Source organism: Hippopotamus amphibius, chromosome 17 (assembly GCF_030028045.1).
Source record: "Hippopotamus amphibius kiboko isolate mHipAmp2 chromosome 17, mHipAmp2.hap2, whole genome shotgun sequence".
Taxonomy (NCBI): domain Eukaryota; kingdom Metazoa; phylum Chordata; class Mammalia; order Artiodactyla; family Hippopotamidae; genus Hippopotamus; species Hippopotamus amphibius.
Window position 1 is genome coordinate 16329565 of NC_080202.1, and position 19749 is coordinate 16349313.

At 39.0% G+C, this 19749-nt stretch overlaps 1 protein-coding gene across 3 annotated transcripts in view; it reads right to left on the reverse strand.

Annotated features, from left to right (window-relative positions):
• Nucleotides 1–1456: 1456 nt before the first annotated feature.
• Nucleotides 1457–19749, reverse strand: part of NLK (nemo like kinase) — a 146388-nt gene continuing 128095 nt past the window's right edge. Inside the window, exons 7-12 of one of the 3 annotated variants that reach the window (XR_009049989.1) lie at nt 18740–18841; nt 11959–12045; nt 6342–6540; nt 5312–5405; nt 3117–3243; nt 1532–1660 (exon numbers count right to left, since the gene is read on the reverse strand). Coding sequence is in view for 2 of the 3 variants with exons in the window: in XM_057715607.1 (XP_057571590.1) it covers nt 3189–3243; nt 5312–5405; nt 6342–6540; nt 11959–12045; nt 18740–18841 (537 nt within the window). In the remaining variant the exon portion in view is untranslated. Of the gene's footprint in view, nt 3244–5311; nt 5406–6341; nt 6541–11958; nt 12046–18739; nt 18842–19749 lie in introns of all 3 variants that reach the window. The other 2 variants (XM_057715607.1, XM_057715608.1) reach the window with 2 other exon arrangements.

A 19749-nucleotide genomic window follows, 5' to 3' on the forward strand; every position in this document is an offset into this window, starting at 1 on the left:
CCTTGTAAGTAATTATTGCACTTAGTAGGTTTTCAAAAATTTGTTGGATAAATAAACTAATAGTTGTGTTTGTATTGATTTATATGAGTTAGAACAGTCAGCTCCCCCCACCTCTGGAAAAAAAGTTCATTCATTTTGCTAAATCAAGAAAAGATGGAGAGGGACTTCCCTGGTGGTGCAGTGGTTAAGAATCCGCCTGCCAAAAAATGGTACTGATGAACCCAGTGACAGGGCAAGAATAAAGATGCAGATGTAGAGAACAGACTTGAGGACACGGGGGTGTGGGGGTGTGTGTGTGTAGCCGGGACGAAGTGAGAGAGTAGCGCTGACATATATATACTACCAACTGTAAAATAGATAGCTAGTGGGAAGCTTCTGCATAACACAGGGAGATCAACGTGATGATGGGTGATGACTTAAAGGGCTGGGATAGGGAAGGTGCGAGGGAGTTGCGGGAGGGAGGGGATATGGGGATATATGTATAAATACAGCTGATACACTTTGTGGTACAGCAAAAACTGGCACAACACTGTAAAGCAATTATATTCCAATAAAGAGCTTAAAAAAAAAAATCCACCTGCTAATGCAGGGCACAAGGGTTCGAGCCCTGGTCCAGGAAGATCCCACATGCCGCGGAGCAACTAAGCCCGCATGCCACAGCTACTGAGCCCACATGCCACAACTACGGAAGCCCACGTGCCTAGAGCCCGAGCTCTGCAACAACAGAAGCCACTGCAGTGAGAAGCCAGCGCCCTGCAAGGAAGAGGAGCCCCTGCTTGTGACAACTAGAGAAAGCCGGCGCGCAGCAATGAAGACCCAATGCAGCCATATAAATAAAATTAAAAGAAAAGATGGGGAGAAGTACACATGCCACCTACAACCCCAAGAGTAATGTTGCTTTATCCAGTCTCAGGGAAAGTGTTCTGAAGTTAGGCAGTCTGGTATCAGGCCTTAATCGCACCACCACCCTGCTGGGACTTCTTTAGCAAGAGGTACCTTTAAGGGGGTGCCAGGGGAAGGCGGCAGAAAGGAAGAGGAGGGAGGGCCCAAGCCCCCTTAGCATTCTGCTGCATCCAGAGCAGTCCACTTTTGTTTAACATAATGGATTCCATTATATTGGAGTTTGAATTCACATGAAAACAGGATTTTTTGCTTAAAAATTTTTGAAAACCACTGGATTAGACTCTGAAGTCTGGAAAGACTTTCAAATTGCACATATTTAAATCAGAGTATCTTTGACGTCACTTAAGTAAGTTTCCAATATGTTTTTGGCAATCTAAAGTCTCTGAGCTTAAAAAAAAAACCAAAAACCAAACCAAAACAAAAACAACCCACAACTAATTTCCTCAAAGATTGAAATGGAAATATAAATAGGTAATGTCTCAAAACTTTGCAAATTTAGGATACAAGCGGTACTGAAGAGAAAAGGAAGGGAACAAATAAAACAGATGACACATCTTTTTCAAATGTCACATTTAATGTTTTCACCACTGTACTTCAAATCTACATTGTACAAAGTGACCAGTAAGTGTGCCACGGTAATTGACCAACCTCTGAGATTGTACCTTTCACACCAGTGTCTTCTTGGGCTCTTTTGATACTAAACACGTTTCTCATTCAAGTGAATTGAAATGCTTCAGTTGGGTTGATTCTCAGGAGCCTCATAAAAAAAAAACAAAGATATTGCACCATCTTTGTTTAGTAATTCAATGTTTGTTTCTTTCACAGCAAATAATTACTTCATTGAAGTTAAAACTTCCAAACATAACTTATTAATAGTCTTCAAATTCAGCTCAGATCACTCAAGATGAAAATACTCTGCTAAATACAGATAACTTACAATAACTTTAACAGTTAATTGTCCATAACACACACCAGGGTTTTTCCTAGACCAATTTTAAGACGATCCGTTAGTATTCCTTGTACAGGTGAAAAACGATCTTCAATTTTCTTGTCTTTTTATTTTTAATATAAAAGTTGGAAGGGACATTCAAGTTTCAAGTCTCCACACTGAACTTAAAAAAAAAATAGTCATCAGCATGTGGAGGTAAACAAGCCAAGTTGTATAACTCCAGGAGGTAGAGGCCTTCAATTTGTATTCATATATACATATGCACAGAAGAATTCAGTGTTCCAACAGAAAAAAGAATTTGTCAAAAAGTAATAAGTTATTTACTACTGTGACATTTCAAGACTCCCACAGCTTTGCCTAAGGACACAAACACATTTGACATAATTCCCTATGTGCCTTTTTTGTGGCTTAACATTTTTTTAAAATTTGTTTTTGTCTTTTATTTTTTTACTGTCCAGTGCAGGAAAAGTCTCACAAAATTTCACAGACCTAAAATGTGCAAGCTAGTTCTCTCTCTATACAGCAATGTTGGGATTCTTTTGAAATTAGCCCAGAAATGAATTATTTACACACATGAAAGATGCATGCTTGGGGGTTCTTTTATGTAAGAAAGAGCAGAAAAACTTCTAATAAAAATAGATTAAATATATATATATATTTATACTGGGTAAGGAAAACAAAAGTTTAGTCTCTCCTAGTCACAAACTCATTCTCTCTACCCACAACATTGGATTTTAGACAGCACACATCACCGTCACGGCTCTAATGAGAAGCTAATTATAGGGCGTGATCATTAGGTGGCATGCCCCTCCCCCCACCCCCCTCCCGAGGTGCAGCCACGATCAGCTCACGTGGCTCCATGATTGGTCGCAGGCAAGGGTTCTAGATTCTTTCATTTTAGAAAACCCCAAATTTTCAGGAATGGCTCAAATATCAAAATGTATGACTGTCCTTTGTGTGTGTGTGTGTGTGTGTGTGTGTGAACAATCTCACTTCATTTTAAAAAAGAAAAACAAAACAAAAAACACAAAACCCCAAACTCCCAAATTTGGTTCAATTCTCTTTTGTTCTGAGGTGAGCCATAACAGCTGCACTAAATTCATAAAACATGTGCAACTCTGGGTAAAATATTTTTCTTCTAAAAGCACAACCACTTTACAAGATTAAAAGTCTAGTAACATTTCTAAATATTATTCATATCATACAAGTAGTGGTTGTTAATTTAAAACTTCATTAGTAAAATTACAGTACAAGCATGATTAACCTCCAGAATTGCAAATCCCAGACTCCAGTGGAAAGCTACATCACATCTTCAGTAGTACATTATCTTCCACCGTCACTCCCACACCAGAGGAGATGGGGGCATCTCAGATGGTTGAGCAACAGTGGAACTGGAAGAGAACGAGACACGGTGAACCGGTGGTAGCGCCACAAAAGGCAACAGGGCGATTCACTGCTGCCTGTTTTCCCCTCTTCCTTTAAAAAAAACTGAGAAGTCCATTCCTGGATTTTTGTTTCTTTTCACTTCTCTAAGGGTGCATTTGTTCTAAATTGTTCGTGTAAGGATCTGTATCTATAGTGAGGTGATATGGTACAGTGGCCAGTAAGTGGGCTTGAAAGCGACACGCCATTTACCAGCTGTATGACATCGAGCAAATTCTTTCATCTTTCCTCTTATGGAAAGGGATGCTATCCACCTCATAGGCTATTGTGAGGAATAAATGAGGTAATATATGTAAAGTGCTTTCCACAGTGCCTACTTCATAATATAAATGGTAGCTATTATAAATAATAATGCCTATAATCAATCGGGAAAATAGCCTTAAAGGATGCATAATTATCCATTTAAAAGTAGCTGCTCAAAATAAGGTGGTTTTAAGTGGGGACCTATTTTGAATGAGCCTCATAAGCATTCTTTTGTCAAGTTTTAATTGATAATCATTTAGCACTTGTTCACAGACCTGTTTTGTCAGTGATTTCACACGGCTGTCTAATGTTGCCAACTAGATTATAGACCTGAGGGGGCTGTGTGGCATTTTGCTTCCTTGGGGCCCAGAATAATGAATAACTTGCACCTGAAAGGTATTAAAACACCTGACTGACTGGGTCACTGACTCTTAGGGAAAAATATTAAAACAAAGTGATTTTAAACCCCAGAGAAGTAAAAATGCAACTTAATTCCTTCTTTCTACAGAAAAATACATGGAAAGAATGAAAGTCATCTGATTAAAAAAAATTCTAAACAGAAATTCTTGACCTTGGTTCAATAAATCAATCAACTTCAACACTATATCAGTGCCAATTAAAAGGAAAGTGAGGGGAAGGGAAAAAGGAGGAGAAAGGCAGGAAGAGTGTGGCCTCTCAGATCAAAGCCTCCCTTCCTGCTGCTCTGTGATACCTAAGCCAGACCTGTTCACCTTTCTCCTTCGATGGTTAGCTTTTGTCAACAGAGGGCGCTGGCAGGGCACTGCAAGGCCACAGTGTTAGGAACCTGCTTCCCTTCCTGGTTCTGGCGTGCCTTGTTTTTTTTCTCCCGTGGAAGGCCCAACTTTCGTCTACCCAAACTTTCTGGCAAGTTCCTCTGGATCCAGCAGGCTCTTTGATGGACCAGCTCTGCCCACCCCTTTTGAAAAGTTTCTTCACCACCCTCATGCTGTGTTCCTGTAGCAGCCAACTCCTCTCCAAAGAGGTTCACATCTTACTAGCCTTGGGTGGAGGGGCTTCCTATAAGCTCTGTTTCTCCCTTGTTCACTCTCCCTCAGTCCAGCGGGAGTACCTGCTTTCTGCATTTGCTACTTTGAACTCTTCAGAATCCTCTTGCATGCCTTTTAGTAGTTAACCATCTTTTCCTAGTTAATGCTTGTTATTAAATTTTCCCTGTTCATGTTACTGGGTATGGTTTCTTTCTCCTGACTGGACCTTGATTGATACGAGGAGTTAGGGAAAAAGAGATGGAGAAGGAAAGGACAAAGAGAGAGAAAGTGATGAGGCTTGCTAGGTTATGAGGAGGTTTATAGCCCTTTAACCAGTAAGTCTGTTGGCTTCTCTTCTAAATAGGATACACCAGCAGTCTACCTATAAAATATAATTTTCTTGCTTGCAGTTTATTATTAAGGTGGTGGGGATGGTAACGGGAACTGAGGTGACCATGTCCAACTCTGGGACAGTGGCTGCTGCTCTGCTGTGGAAGGAAGATCCCTAAGTACTTGATCAGGCAGCCAAATGGTCATCTGGGGAGAAAACTTGCCAAAGCAACCACAGTGAACTGGAGCTAGTGTAAAAACAAATGCTTACATTTTTAATATGCTTTTGGCTGAAGCCAAAACTCAGAAACTTTATATTGTACCGTTTATCCACGTTATCTAATCTAAACAAAACCAGAAACATGCTGAATAACAAACTCACAATGGCATCCTTTTAATTCTAACAAGAAAGTTAGAATTACATGCATATAGTTACCTAATAAAGCTCTTAAAAGCAGCAGACTGAGGGTTGATGCAGAGAGGCACTCTGTTTCCTTTCTGCTGTTCCAAAATGAACTGGTGAATAATTTCTGTGGAGAAAACAAACATCATACAACCCATGCCAATTTGCAGGCCTGGGAGCAGTGGATTCTCTGGTTAACTCTAGTCAGCATCGGAACAGCATTTCCTAGTGGTTTAGTTAAATCAAACACACACGTCATCTATCAGGCAGAATCCAGTGAACTTTCCTGAAACCAGAATGACAGGTGCCGCGAAACGCAGGCAACCCCCTCCAAAGTGGCGTTACAGGGGCTGGAAACCCCACCAGTGGGAGGTATAAAATGGTCTATAAATTTGAGAGTGACTCCACTGGGTTGGCATTATAAATGAACTCTTCTAAACTGCTGGTAATTATTGCCTTTTTGAAAATCACTTAAAAAACCTCAGTTGGTATGTAGGTACATAGTTTCAGGCTGGTTACTTTGGGGACTACTCTCTCCTAAAACGTCCTAGAGCAGACACTTAAAACCACTCAGAATTCTGGATGTCATTAACCCACCCCCCACCCCCACGCCAAGAGGAGATCATGTCAGGAAATTTTATGAGTAGACTATCAGAAATCCCCTTCTTGTCATCATCCAGGGAATGAGTCCCTCAGTGGATGTTTATCCTTTTTAAAACTCTGCATGTTACATAAAAAAGAAGTCCAATATGTTTCATTCCATGGAATCTCACTGAGTGAATACGTATTAAATATATTGAGTCACACTAAGTCAGTCAGCTTTGAAAGCAAGAACAACATGTTCATTCCTCTGCTGGACCTTCCCTTGGATGTAAAATCAGTGTTTTTATAACACACATAGCTTTCTTGGCATATATGCTCTGGACAAACAGCTATATGCAAATTTGTAAAATAAACATATAAAAGAGCTTTGATCACCATCCAGATCTCAGTTTTCCACAGCCACATAACAGAAAATGTTACTAGTCATCCCGCCTGGCAGAAGGCCAAAAAACACACTCACCTTTAACCTGTCGAACAGAACTGAGGTTCTTCTCAAAAGTGTCGTCAAATTTGGGATTGGTGATGGGCTCAAAGTCACTGGTATAAACTCTTCCAGTAGAGGTGGAAAAGCAACATTTACACATACACGTGTGATATCGTAGTCGCCCTTCATCTAGGTAGGGGTGGGCTAAGGCATCCTTAGCGGATATTCTTTTGGACTGAAATCAAATTTAAAGACCAGCACATCAACACTACAGATAAACGTGACTGTCCACACAGGATCTTTCATGAGCCACAGTGACTGCTTTACACAGCTTATGCTTCATTTACGGTACATCCTGTGTAAAGGGATAACTGCAGATTGCGAGGGTAAGAGAGTAATTGAATTTAGAGGTGGGTAATGTAGCAGTAGAGGGAGTATATGATGTAAAACAACAAACTACTGTTACAAACCACCGTTCGCCACCAGAAAGCACTTAGCAATGACTTTCTGCTAAGATCCTGAAAAGTTCCTACCTTGAAATAGATGTATGCAGGGTCAAAAAAGACAAATATCATGGCATTTAAATATGTAATGCTTTGGAAGGGATACATTTACATTTTAAATAACAGTTATATTTTCTAAATATGTCTCAGCATTTAGAAGAGATGTGATCATGGTGGCAACTTTACAAAAGCTGCCTGAAAATTTTATCCTCTTGGATACCAAATCAACTTGGGCAGAAGCCTATCTGAAAGCTGCTGGAGTTAGGCAGCAGTTAAGGGCCTGAATACCATGTGTTGATATCCAGCCCAGTGTGAGTATCAGCAGCCTGGGGCTTTCTGGCACTTCAGATCAGAATACTTAGTACACTAGTTTCAGGTTACAGAAACCATACATTTTTAAACTCATTTCTCCATAGAAAAAGAAGAAAGCTGTCCCTCCTTTCAGCTCAGTGGATATGTAAGTACTACTGAGAGAAAGTGGATTTTAAGGGATTTAAGGATGACTCAACAGTAGAGAGCAGAGCACAAACCGACACTTTACCCTGCTTCCTGATCCAGCACTTCACATAACACAATTGAAAAAAAGAAAACCATCTGCACTCAAACCCAAAATAACTGAATCACCCCAACTGGTTCTTGTCCCCCAAATAATAAAGTGTTAAATAGTTCCCATAAACCTGGATTCCCTAAAAACACTTTATCTCTGATTTTTTGCCATGCTAATGTTCAAAGGCATGTCATGACCTTTTGGGATATGCTAATAACAAGAGAAAGCTGCTGTTTATCCACCACGAAGAGATGAATGTCAACTTCACAACCCTTTTGTTACTTGTCATGTTTTGTATTTGGTGATGCAGCCCTTCTGAAGTCTGACTCACTAGCATGCTTAGCAACTAAACTTTTTCTTTTTTTCCTAAATGAATCCATCTATTCCTAGAGGTTCCAGTGGGATCAAGATGTACTGTCAGAACCAAAAGAAACAGGATAGTACACCTTGCCTGGGTCTGGGCACGTCTGAGTCCTCAACATCTCCAGCTAGTCTCATGTGCAGGATTGAGCTCTTCCGCTTTTGCCCACTAAATCTGGTTATTGGCCAAGTCTATTTCTGTTTCTGACTGAGCATGGCTGATCCTGTCCAAACTGGTGGCAGCAGTGATTGAATCTGGGTTTTAATTTTATCATATGACCATTAAGTCATTTCTGTCAGGTGACAGATGTCAGAAATTGGGTCCCTGTCAGCTGCCACCAGCAGATGGAATCTGGTTTCACTGTTAGTCTTTTTGGTCTGTCTGGGGATTCTGATACTTCCTGAAATTTCAGATGCAGAGCTGAAGAGATTTTGGTGTTTTCCTAACTATGGATGGTATGCTCTATTTGTATGCTCTGTGTGCACCAACATGGGGTCCTCTAAAGTATCTTACCTAAGAGAAGCCTTTTAACAAAAAGTAAATCAAATCCTTAGCATGCAATGATCAACTTTCATTTCTCTAAACAAATTAAGGTCTCTTTGGGATTTCTGAATCAAAAGCTAAAGAAAGGAGACTGTTGTTTTGTAAGGGGTATGAACACTGAAAAGAAAACTGTTCTGTTAAATTGAGGGAAAAAAAAAATCACAATATTTCTCAGATTTAATAGCGATGTTCTTTTGAAGGACCTGACGGTGCATAATTATGTCCTCTATGTCTTAATTACATCTTGTTTCTTTAACCCATCAACATTTGTAATAGATAAGCGCACTTGCTTCTATCCTAGATTCTGTTACTTTATCAAAATTGGCTCTTCTAGTTTTGAATAAGAGTGATAAAAATTTCCACTTAAATATAAATGGATGTAGGGAATATGGGGATATGCGTATAAAAACAGATGATTGAACTTGGTGTACCCCCCAAAAAAAAATTAAAAAAAAAAAAAAAGAGAAATATAAATGGATGTACTTTGTATACTTCTGAGGGGAGTTAATACATCATATTATGAGATCTCTTAAAATCAAATGGAGCAAATTCCTATTGCAACTGGCTTTTAGAAACAATATTAACACATTAAAGACATAAAAAGAAATGGAAAGATTTAAAAACATTCTTATGAATAAAACATTTTGGCTCTTTTAGAAATTTTTTCTTGCTCAAGTTGTAACTCAACAATTAAAAAAAGCTTCAACTGGGAGTTAAAATAATACCATTACTTGATTACTAGATTACAAAGTAAGCAAAATATTTCTCTTAAACAACTTAAAAGTTTTAATATCTGGTATATAATTGTATAAGATAATTGTATACAAGATAACTCTTTGGACAAATCAGTCTGAGTTAATAATTACAAAAATTTTAAAACACCTGTACAAATAATGGTAATCAATATTCTTGTTTATGTAAGTTTTAGGTTTGTTTTCTCATAAAAAGCCTAATCATTTTGAATTTTTTTTTTCCCTACTGGTTTTGCTGGTCAGGTAAACTAATATCACTTTGTCTAAGATTATGGAATTGCAAATTATGTGTTCAGCTAAACGAGATGAATAATAGGTAATGTGTTTCTAGAAAGAAATTAGTTTTTTGTATGCTACAAATCATAAAGACTTAATGAGTCAACTTAAATTTCAATCTTCTAATTCTTAGTTAACATTAAGACCTTACTGATATTAATTTGAGTTAATAAGTGGTCTTTGGGTATTATGGACGACATAATTTTAATATACCTAGGCTCTTCATTACTACAGTATCAAGCAGCCATCAATAAACAGTTAAAAAATATGTGCAGCTACCTCTGGGTTCAAGTACATGTATGTTTTTTTAAAGAATGTAAAAGAATGGGTGATAATGGGAACATGTATATGCTAGACAACAGATGTGTTTTTGTCCATCAAGAGAAAAAAGTGAATGTCTAAATTCCTAATAATTGTTGTGCTTTAAAACTACTGCTTGTAACTGTTTGTTGCCTTTAGCTAAATTTAGATCTCTGGAGATTTGCTTAATGTCTTCACTATTTTGAGGTAATATTTAATTACATCTTTTAAAATTATTTATTATACCCTATCCTTTTCAGTATTATTGATATTATTATAATAAAAGAACCAGAGTTCTTTCATCTTATCATCCTCTAGTCATTTCTGCATTTTCCTTATATTTGCCTAAAGACTCCTGCTATAAGCTAAAGATCAGGAATTGAGTCTTCCAATAGAAACATCAAAAGGACCTCAGTAAAGGATTGTTATCAAGTACTCCTGACTGTTGTCTTTAGGGTACAAACTCACGGGTATAGCTGGGATCATCACCACAGACAGCCACAAGGAGCAGACGTGGTAACAGACTGCTCAACGCAAGATCAACAAAATAAGAATTAATTAATTATGACGGACTAAATGGACTACAGAAACCGATTTCATTATGGTTAATGTTCTATTTTTAATGGATTTTTAGAAAAAAGAAAACCTCATTTCTTCTTAATGTATCACTAACCCTCAAATTTAATAGGTTAAAACCAAAATGAAACATTATTTAAAAACCGGTATCTATTTCTAACTGAACCCTCCGGAACTAGAAAGAAAAGACTCCTTAATATCAATCATAAACTAAATTCAGTAAGCATCTGTCCTCCTCCATAACAGATAAATCATACCTCCTTCTTATAGATCAATCTAATTTGTAACTATGACCACACCAAAGGTTTCATTTAATTAGGTGTAACAATCCCACTGCTAAGGAATAAGGGCCACATTTCACAGGCAGAACTGGTAGCTAAAAGGCCTCCCAGGAAATGTGTGTGGTATCTGCTCTGTGGCTCAGGAAATTCCAGCCTTAGAGTTCCAGGCAGGTCAGGATCATTAAAAAACATGGGATACAGAGGATACCTTACAGCTATAAGCACTGCAGGTAAAACCTGGTACAGGTGAATTACACGGGTCCTCCTTCCTAATCTAAGTAGAACTAATAAAGAGAATGACATATTTCTGACACATAAAAGTAAATTTAACCTCAGGGCCTTTAGAAAATCTATGGGCAGACAGAAATTACCTCTGAAACCTGAAGTTCATGTGCCTCTAATTTTGTTAACCATACAAAAGTCTGTATGTATTAATCAACATCTCCTGTTAGCTACGCAGATAAAGTTGCCAAATAAAACAAAATATCAAACTAATGACACTAAAGCACTAGCTCATTCAGCAAGTTATGTGTCTGAAACTGTCCTTAACGGCAGGAACCTGACCACAAGGAGGGACTGTGGGAATGAGAACTGCCACGTTATCTTGCTTCCCGTATCACTAAGCACCTCACGTGCCCAAGTAAACAAATAAAAGGAAAACAAAAACACCACCAAACAAGAAATCCACTTTGTACCCTGAGATGTAATAAAAATAACTTGATCACTCTGACTGGTTGTCCCCCAAATAATAGAACCCTGTTTCCCACAAACCTGGACTCCCTAAGAGAACATTTTTATCCCTGATCTTTGTTATGCTGACATCTGAAGACAGTTCTGACCTTTGGGGATTTTATATTCATGTGAGAAAGTTGCCGTTTTCTCATCATGAACAAACCAATGTAAACTTAATAACTGGTAATTTTGTGGGTATTTTCCCCTTTTAAATACCTGTTGTGTTTTGTACTTGGTGACTTCCGTGTACTCTTGGCAAGTAAAAATTTTCTTTTCTAAATGGTTCCTTTTTAAAATCTTCTTTGATAGCAGTTATTGTCAGTTTTTTAATCTTTGATGGTGTGAGTAATAAATACTCTTTGGATGAATGAATAAATGAAGAGCTGAACTCTGCCCTAGAAGAGTCAAATCTAGAAATGGCACTTGGAAAAGTCACCATTTCAACAATCCAGAGTAAACATTTCCTTATGCAATAAAATGGGCAATTGTTTTCAAACAACTTTAAATTTTTCCCCCTAATTTAAATTGCTGTCAAACTCCTTTTACAAATATTGAGATAAATAAGGATGGTGCCGCTCCCTGTCTCTCTTCACCTAGACTCTTGGGTGTTAACACTCAAACTTCTGTGTGATGGGTGAGCGGGATACACACGGAACTGGGGGCTGATGTTTTTCTTTTAAAAAGTCATTATTTACATTGCCCATCTATTCAAAGCCAGGATGTTTTTCTTAGAACACATATTTTTAATTCATTAAAAAAATATGAAAACAAACACTACTTACTGGATCAAAGACCAACATCCTGCAAAGGAGATGAACAGCTTCATGTGTAGCCTGGCTAGACAGGGTATAAAGTACAGGAAGAGATGGCTGTGAAAAAATAAAGAATTCAAACATGAGTCTTTGTGCAAGTAGATATGGAATACAGCCAATTTATGACAAGGTAAGTACCCAGCTCAAAAGATGTGTGCACATAAGTCTCAACTCAAAGGAAATGAGTATTCCCCTCATTAACCAGTCTTCAAAAGCAACAACCGTCACTGACTTTCAGTGGCATATTTTATATTGCATGATTACCCATTGTAGGTCAGAGCACAAAAGAGCCTGTGAAAAATGAAAGCTAATCCTGTAAATATGGAGCTCCTGTTAACCTTATGTCATACATGCTTTGGCAGGAAGGGATGGGAGAAAAGATTTAGAATCTTGGCCACGTGCAAGTAAACTGTGCAAAGCAAGCATGTGAAATATGTCTCACGGCAACATTACCATAAAGTTGCTAAAACACTAAAGGAGCTTTAGCACACTCAGGAATTTACAGAATCTAAGAAAGTATGACACCGCTTTTGCCGGTTCCAGCCATATTGCCTTTAGCACCAATTACTTAACTCAATAATTGTCTTTTGTAAGTGGCAGGTATGTCTACACACTCTCACACTGAGGCAGGGAGATGACTCTGATGACCCGAGAAGCCACAGAGCTTCTCAGGCTTCTATTTTGCTGCTTGGAGAGTCGGGGACAGAGCAGGTAGATGGCATCACTGCTCTGTCTCTCACACAAGTAACACTAAAAGGCCTCCTTGTAACTTGATCACAGTCCCAGAATCCTGCTATGATAACTACTAACATCAAATATTTTACATTATGTGCCTTCTTCCCTCAGTTAAGCTGTATAGGAAAATTCAACAAGGACAAGGCACCTCAGAGTCATCAGGAGGTAATTATTCACCTTACAGATGTTTTCTTCAGGATCAAGAGTAACAGGAGATGAGATGGGGATTCTAGTTCACTAACTAATTAGATAAATCAACATGCCTGAATCTCAGTTTCTTTAAGTATAATATAAAATGAAGAGGTTGGACTAAATGATCTCTGAAGTTTACTTTAGTTCTAACATTATATGATACTTGGTAGGATTACTACAGATAAAAAGCATTATGTGCACAGAACCCATATATAGTTGGCATTCAAATATTTGTAGACCAGTTTACTACTCCTTGGTGCATTTACATGTTTTCCTGTTAAGTCTATGGCAGCTCTGAAATTACCTGTATTAGTCAAGATAAAGGAAGGGGGATATTTTCTTTTTTTCTTTTAAAAAGAGTTTTATTGAGGTAATAATTGACATACAATAAACTGCATATATTTAAAGTGTACAATTTGATATTTTTTTTCTTATTAGTCATCTGTTTTATACATATTAATGTATATATGGCAATTCCAATCTCCCAATTCATCCCATGGGAGGGGGCATATTTTCCATAAGGATTTTTTTTTTGTTGTGTAAATGAAGTAATTTGATATTCTTGAAAGATTCTGATTCTTGGTTTGACTGTGAATAGCTGTCCTCTCTTTCACTGGCTTTTGCAGGTTGGCAGCCAAAATTCCAGCCAGTTTTTACTGACCAAAATGTCTCTCCATAAGCAATTCTTTTCTTTCCACTCTCAAAGTGAATCTACCCCTCGTCCCATTTCTGTGGTGGAGGCAGGTTATAGAAAAGGGAATACTGCAATGAGTACTAGAAGATGTGGCTCCAAATTCTAACTCTGCCATCACGAGGCTCAGGAAAGTCACCTGAACCTCAGCTTCCTCCTGCTTTAGACTGCACCAGCACAGACCTGCCTACCTACCAGCATCGCTGCTGATTACCTAACATCCGCCAAAGGCCAGGCCCTGGGCCAGATGCTGGGACAACGAAGATGAATAACACCTCTCTGGTGGGCGAGGAAAACACAGAAACAAGCAGTTCCAGAGGCCACGGAATGGAGGATATAAGACAAATTAGAAGGCAGAATTTAAGACTTGAGGACGACTGGGATGGGATCTTGTGAAAATTAAGAGTGGATGATTAAGGCTACCTGAAAGTTTTAAAATCCATTGCCCCTAATTTTATCTTTCTTTACAGAAGTACACCCCAACAAATACACTAAAAATAAGGCTAAGTTTCATTGCCATTATGGTTGAAACCAGTTGGGCCCGGGGTGTCAGAACTAGAGAAGTTTATATTTCTCATCAAGTGCAATAGAATCAATTTGAATATGAGAAAAAAATAGAATGCTTCGAAATATGCCCTAAATAGCTTATTTGGAAAAAAGTTTTTGCCAATTCCCCCAACACTCACACACATTACTTTTCTCCCTTTAAAATACATCAGTCCATTTTCTGTTTGTTCTGCGAGTTTATAAGTCACTTAGGCAATGTAGGAGTGAGTGGGTGCCAGTGCTGAATCACGAGGACAGAAAGGGTTATAAAGAGTGCTCTATTAATGACTATGATTAATTGTCAGTGAAATGAAGCAAGGATGAGCTGCTGGCCTGGGCGAGGGGCCCTAGATGGTATATGCCACAGTCAGCAGGAGCCAACTGCAGAGTGTGGTGGCCGCAGCAGCGTTGGCCGGGCTGCACAAGGCCTGTTGGATGTTCCTGATAGTTTTCACCTGGTAGCAGACAAGCCGCGCTTATCAGCCAGCAGCATTAATTGGCTGCACCACGCGCAGTGCACTAGAATAAGCACTCTGGGGTTTTATATATATATATACATATATGTATATATATATAAAAAGGTTGAACTGAATGAACTCTCTGCCATACGCTGATTCTCTTAACTGTAAGACATGGTCCCTGTCAGGAAACAGGACTATTTTCACCTCAGTAAAAGTATTTTATCTAATTCTGACATAACTAGCTGAGAACAGTCTGAGGAAAGATGAAGATCTAAACCCTATAAGAGATGAACAGGGACTGTGGGTTGATGAGAGACTTTTCAATCCTATCAACATGGCAGTGCCTCAACAAGTATCTGCCTTAAAGGCCATGGCAGCTAAGATCCCCTTCACCCAAGATTTTGAGTTGTAGAAAAGAGACAATCAAAAAATGCCATATAGTGTTCTTGTCTGCCCAGCATTTCCTGACTTTTAGTGAACCACTCCCTTTCTCACTCTCAGATCAAGTGGTTTGACTGGGCTTGATTTCAATCTCCCAACTCCAAGGATGGGCACCTGATCCAGGCCTGGCCAATCAAGTGACATATTCCCCTGAGCACGACAGCTGGTTCCAGGATGGGCACCCGGTTAAAACAGGTTGGGAACAGCCAATGGAAGGTCTAACCTAACACATACCCCCAGTCCTTTTATCCCTTATCTACCTTTATTACCTGGGATAGAAAAGACCCATTTTTTTTTTTTTAGCCTCTCTTGCCATCTGGGAGGCCACATGTCACACAGTTCTGGACAATAACACATAACAGAGGTTTGCTAGGCAGGCTTCTGGGAAAACTTCTGCCTTTCCGATAAAAGGAACAGATACTGCTGCTCCCTCTTTCCTCCATTTTCTTGCTTTGAATGTGGACATGATTTCTGGAGAAGCTACAGCCATTCTGTGACCACAAGGCAACAGGCAAGAGGGTATGAAGTCAACATTCTGAAGATGGCAGGGCAGAAAGAAAGGAAAAAACTAGATCCTAGATGATGTAATTGAGCTGCTATGCCATCACCAGACGGCCTACCTCTGGGACTTCATGATATGAGGAAAAAAATAAGCTTCTAATTTAAACCACTGCAAGCAAGATTTTTTTTCTTCTTTTTTTAAAAATATTTATTTGGCTGCATCGGGTCTTAGTTGCTGCATGCAGGATCTTCATTGCAGCCTGTGGGATCTTTAGTTGTGGCATGTGAACTCTTAGTTGCAGCATGCATGTGGGATCTAGTCCCCTGACCAGGGATTGAACTCGGACCCCCTGCATTGGGAGCGTGGAGTCTTAGCCGCTGGACCACCAGGGAAGTCCCAAAGTTTTCTCTTAATCATAACTAAACACATTCCTAATTGAATTTGAGACCTTCCAAATATTTGTATGGATCTATTTGGGAAAGCTCTTTCTTGAAGGATTGATATGCTAATATTTATTTATTTATTTTATTGGCTGTGTTGGGTCTTTTTTTACTATGCACGGGCTTTCTTTTTAGTTGCGGTGAGTGGGGGCTACTCTTCGTTGTGGTGTGCAGGCTCCTCATTGCTGTGGCTTCTCTTGTTGCGAAGCACGGGCTCTAGGCATGTGGGCTTCAGTAGTTGCAGCACATGGCCTCAACAGTTGTGGCTCACGGGCTCTAAAGCGCAGGCTCAGTAGTTGTGGCACACGGGCTTAGTTGCTCCGCGGCATGTGGGATCTTCCTGGAGCAGGGATCGAACCTGTGTCCCCTGCATTGGCAGGCAGATTCTCAACCACTGCGCCACCTAGGAAGCCCTGATATGCTAATAGAACTGGTTCCATTTCTGCAAACACATGGAGGAAAGCCTACCTGAAAATGAAGCCAACACACAGGAAAATAGAGCAGAAGAGAGTCAGATTCCTGGCATGAAACATCATTTGACTGCCTGAATCCACCAGAGCCTAAAGTCAGCGGTAGCTCAAGACTTTTCAGTTATGTGAGCCAGTAAGTTCCCTTTTTTGCTAAAGTCAGTTTTAACTGAGTTTCAGTGGAAAGAGTCCTGACTGATATACCACATGGAAGTATGTATATTAATCAACCAACACGAGTATATTAATTTGAGGCAGTAATCTGTGACTTTAAGAAGAGAGCCAATTAGCTTCTTCTTCTGTATATGTATATTTTTTAAAAAGTCCCAACAAACAATAGTACATATTTTTGTTTGTACAAATATTGGGTTGGCTAAAAAGTTCATTCGGGTTTTCCTATAAGATGTTATGGAAAAACCTGAACGAACTTTTTGGCCAACCCAATACATGTAAATAAAAGCACAGAAAAATGTCAGGAAAGAGTCTCAATCCAGATGGGACTAGGATGGCATGGGGGTAGCAAAGAATAATTCTCTGTAAAATTTTTATTTTACATGTACTCACATATTACTTGCATATATACAAAATTTTAAAAAATCTGCTTTGAATTTTGTTTTTCAGGGCTCTTTTCAAGGGTATTAGACATGAAGTTGCAAGAAGCCAGCCCCGCTGTTGTTTTCAGCTTCATGTTTCCCTTGGCCAAAAAGTCGTCTCACAGTTCAAAACATTCAGCAAACAATGGCAAGGCAGAGCCACCAGAAGAGGGCACCTGATTTCCATGACAAATATGGTAATGCTGTATTAGCTAGTGGAGCCACTTTCTGTGTTGCTGTATGGGCATATACAGCAACACAAACTGGAATAGAATGGAACCTGTCCCCTCTTGGCAGAGTCACCCCAAAGGAATGGAGAGAATAGTAATCATCCCAGCTGGTTTAATACTGAATTGTTTCAAAATCAACTTATAATTGATGCCAAGTGTACCCATTAAAATATGGCATGATTGAAGAAATAAAGTATATTTGAAACCTTCAAAAAAAAATTTGCTTTGAAGGAGTATGTGCCAGGTATTAATAAATTAGTTTAATATTCCTGATACTGGCCAGTAAATTGAACATCATAGATCTTGTTAGTTCTTTCTATTAATACGGAACCTTCCTCTAGGTTAAGACTTACTGTGCTCTTCTAAAGGAGTCAGGGCCCAAATTATTTCATGCTTCTAAACTAAATGCAATAGAAGGATGTAACCATCAGGGGGCTATTTACAATACCAGCACCTACACCTCTAGTAGTAAATCTACATGTACTAGTTTGGGCTGGTTTTGGAAGATAACACACTTTACCCATTGCCCTTTTTGCCTGTGAAAATGGAAGCTCTGGAGTCGCACTAGAATCACAGAGAGGGAACTACAAGGGAAAGGCAAGGCTTTGACCAAATGTCTGGCAGGTAATTTAAGAGGACTGTTAAACTCGGTCTGTCAATTAGATCAACCAGATCTTCCAACGATCAATCAGACCAGCTACATGCCCATTTTAAAAGAAAGCAAGGCAAAGCCCAGGAAAGAGCTGCCAAGTCTTCCTGTTCAAGCCTTCTCTCTTCTGTTTCAGTTTGTTGTTCCTAGGAAAAGTATTCCCCTTACTCATTCTTCGCATCATTAAGCTGTTTTGTCCAAAGGAGATTAGGAAAATGTTTCTAAAAAATGCTGCTAAATCAACAGGGTGGAGAAAATAACCATCTTGTTTTTCTCAGCCAGTGACTTGGCTGGTTGCAAGTAATACTGATCAGTGCAAATCTGGCAATCTCTCTTCGTATTTCTTTCCTAACAACATTCACATCTGATTCTGTGTTACTGTCAAGAATACAATAGAAACAGCTTCACATTCCTGGCTGGAATAAGAAATACCAGGTATTTCGGCTCAGTATGTGGAAAGGATATCTTGATACATGTGCACCAGGTTATGGCACTGAGGTCAAAGCTCCACCCCCAGTAACTTTTCCTGGACACCTCAAAAACCAGGAGATAAAAGCCAGGGGTCGCTAATTAGCAAAGGTGCTACAAAAATATTTACTTTCTCCTATAGCATTGGGAATTACTATATTTTATTAGGTTTGACAAATATTTTAACATTTTCTTACTTATGGCCATGACATAAAAAAAATTAATAAAACCTACAAGTAATGGTTTTATTTAAATGTTCTCATTTCATTATTCTTTTGGGGGGAAACTGCCCAAACAGATGGTTACCAAATAGAGAGCCCCTCTCTCTCCTCTTACCTGTTTATGAGGACCCCTGAGTATGTGTGCCTTAGCGCCTTCACAAGCCGTCCTCATTGCTTCCAGTGATGGTGTGCCCAAGAGATCTGTGATCAAATCCAACTATGAGGAAACATGAAATACAGATGGATAGTAAGCTCATGGAAACAACTTTTCATTACTCTTAAATCACAGCCTTAGAGATGAGGACCAAATATGGGGGGGGGGAAAGACCTTAAGGCAAGTTCCAGATTAACTACTTTCACTTTGTGGACTATTAAAAAAAAACACACACAGAAAAATGTTTCTTAGGAATCCATATGATACAAATAGAGAAAATAGTTTTGGCAAGCATGGCATTCTAAGGCTACAGTAATTTTAGGAGTCTGCATGTGCCTGCCCTGTGTCTTGATACCACAGCCTCTATGATCCTTGCAGAAATGAACAGCTCTTTCAGTGATGGCTAATGACTATTCTGTTCAAACAGTTAATCGATGGACTCTAATGCTTCAAATGGATTCAGGCTCATCAAGGAGCTAATCCACAAACTAGGCAGCTGTGATTTAGTAAATACTCAGAATATTCACACCTGAAATAAATGCTAAACTAAGTCTGGGCCAGTACATACCCTTTACATTCTAGTTATGCTAGAAATCTCTTACACTGGCGAAAACCTGTGGTACTTAGAAAACTATGACACCGCATAAGACAATAAAAGAGACCAATAAAAATGGTCCTCTCACAAACAAGTGTTTGTAGGTAGCAAACTGCCTTAATAATCTTCAGTAGTGCTATGATTGTTCTAACTTCATAGCCCAATTAGCAATAACATTTCATTCTGATTCCTCCAGGAGGGAAAATTCGTACCCAGAGAATACTTATTTTCCTGGTTCTGGGGTTGCCAAATATAAAGCACTATTTTCTGTATTTAACTAAACCATGGGGTAGCCATCAGTGTCACTGCTCTCCAGGACAATGGAGATTCTCAAGTAGCTTGTTTTGCACAGAATTAAAGATCTCTATACAAAAGC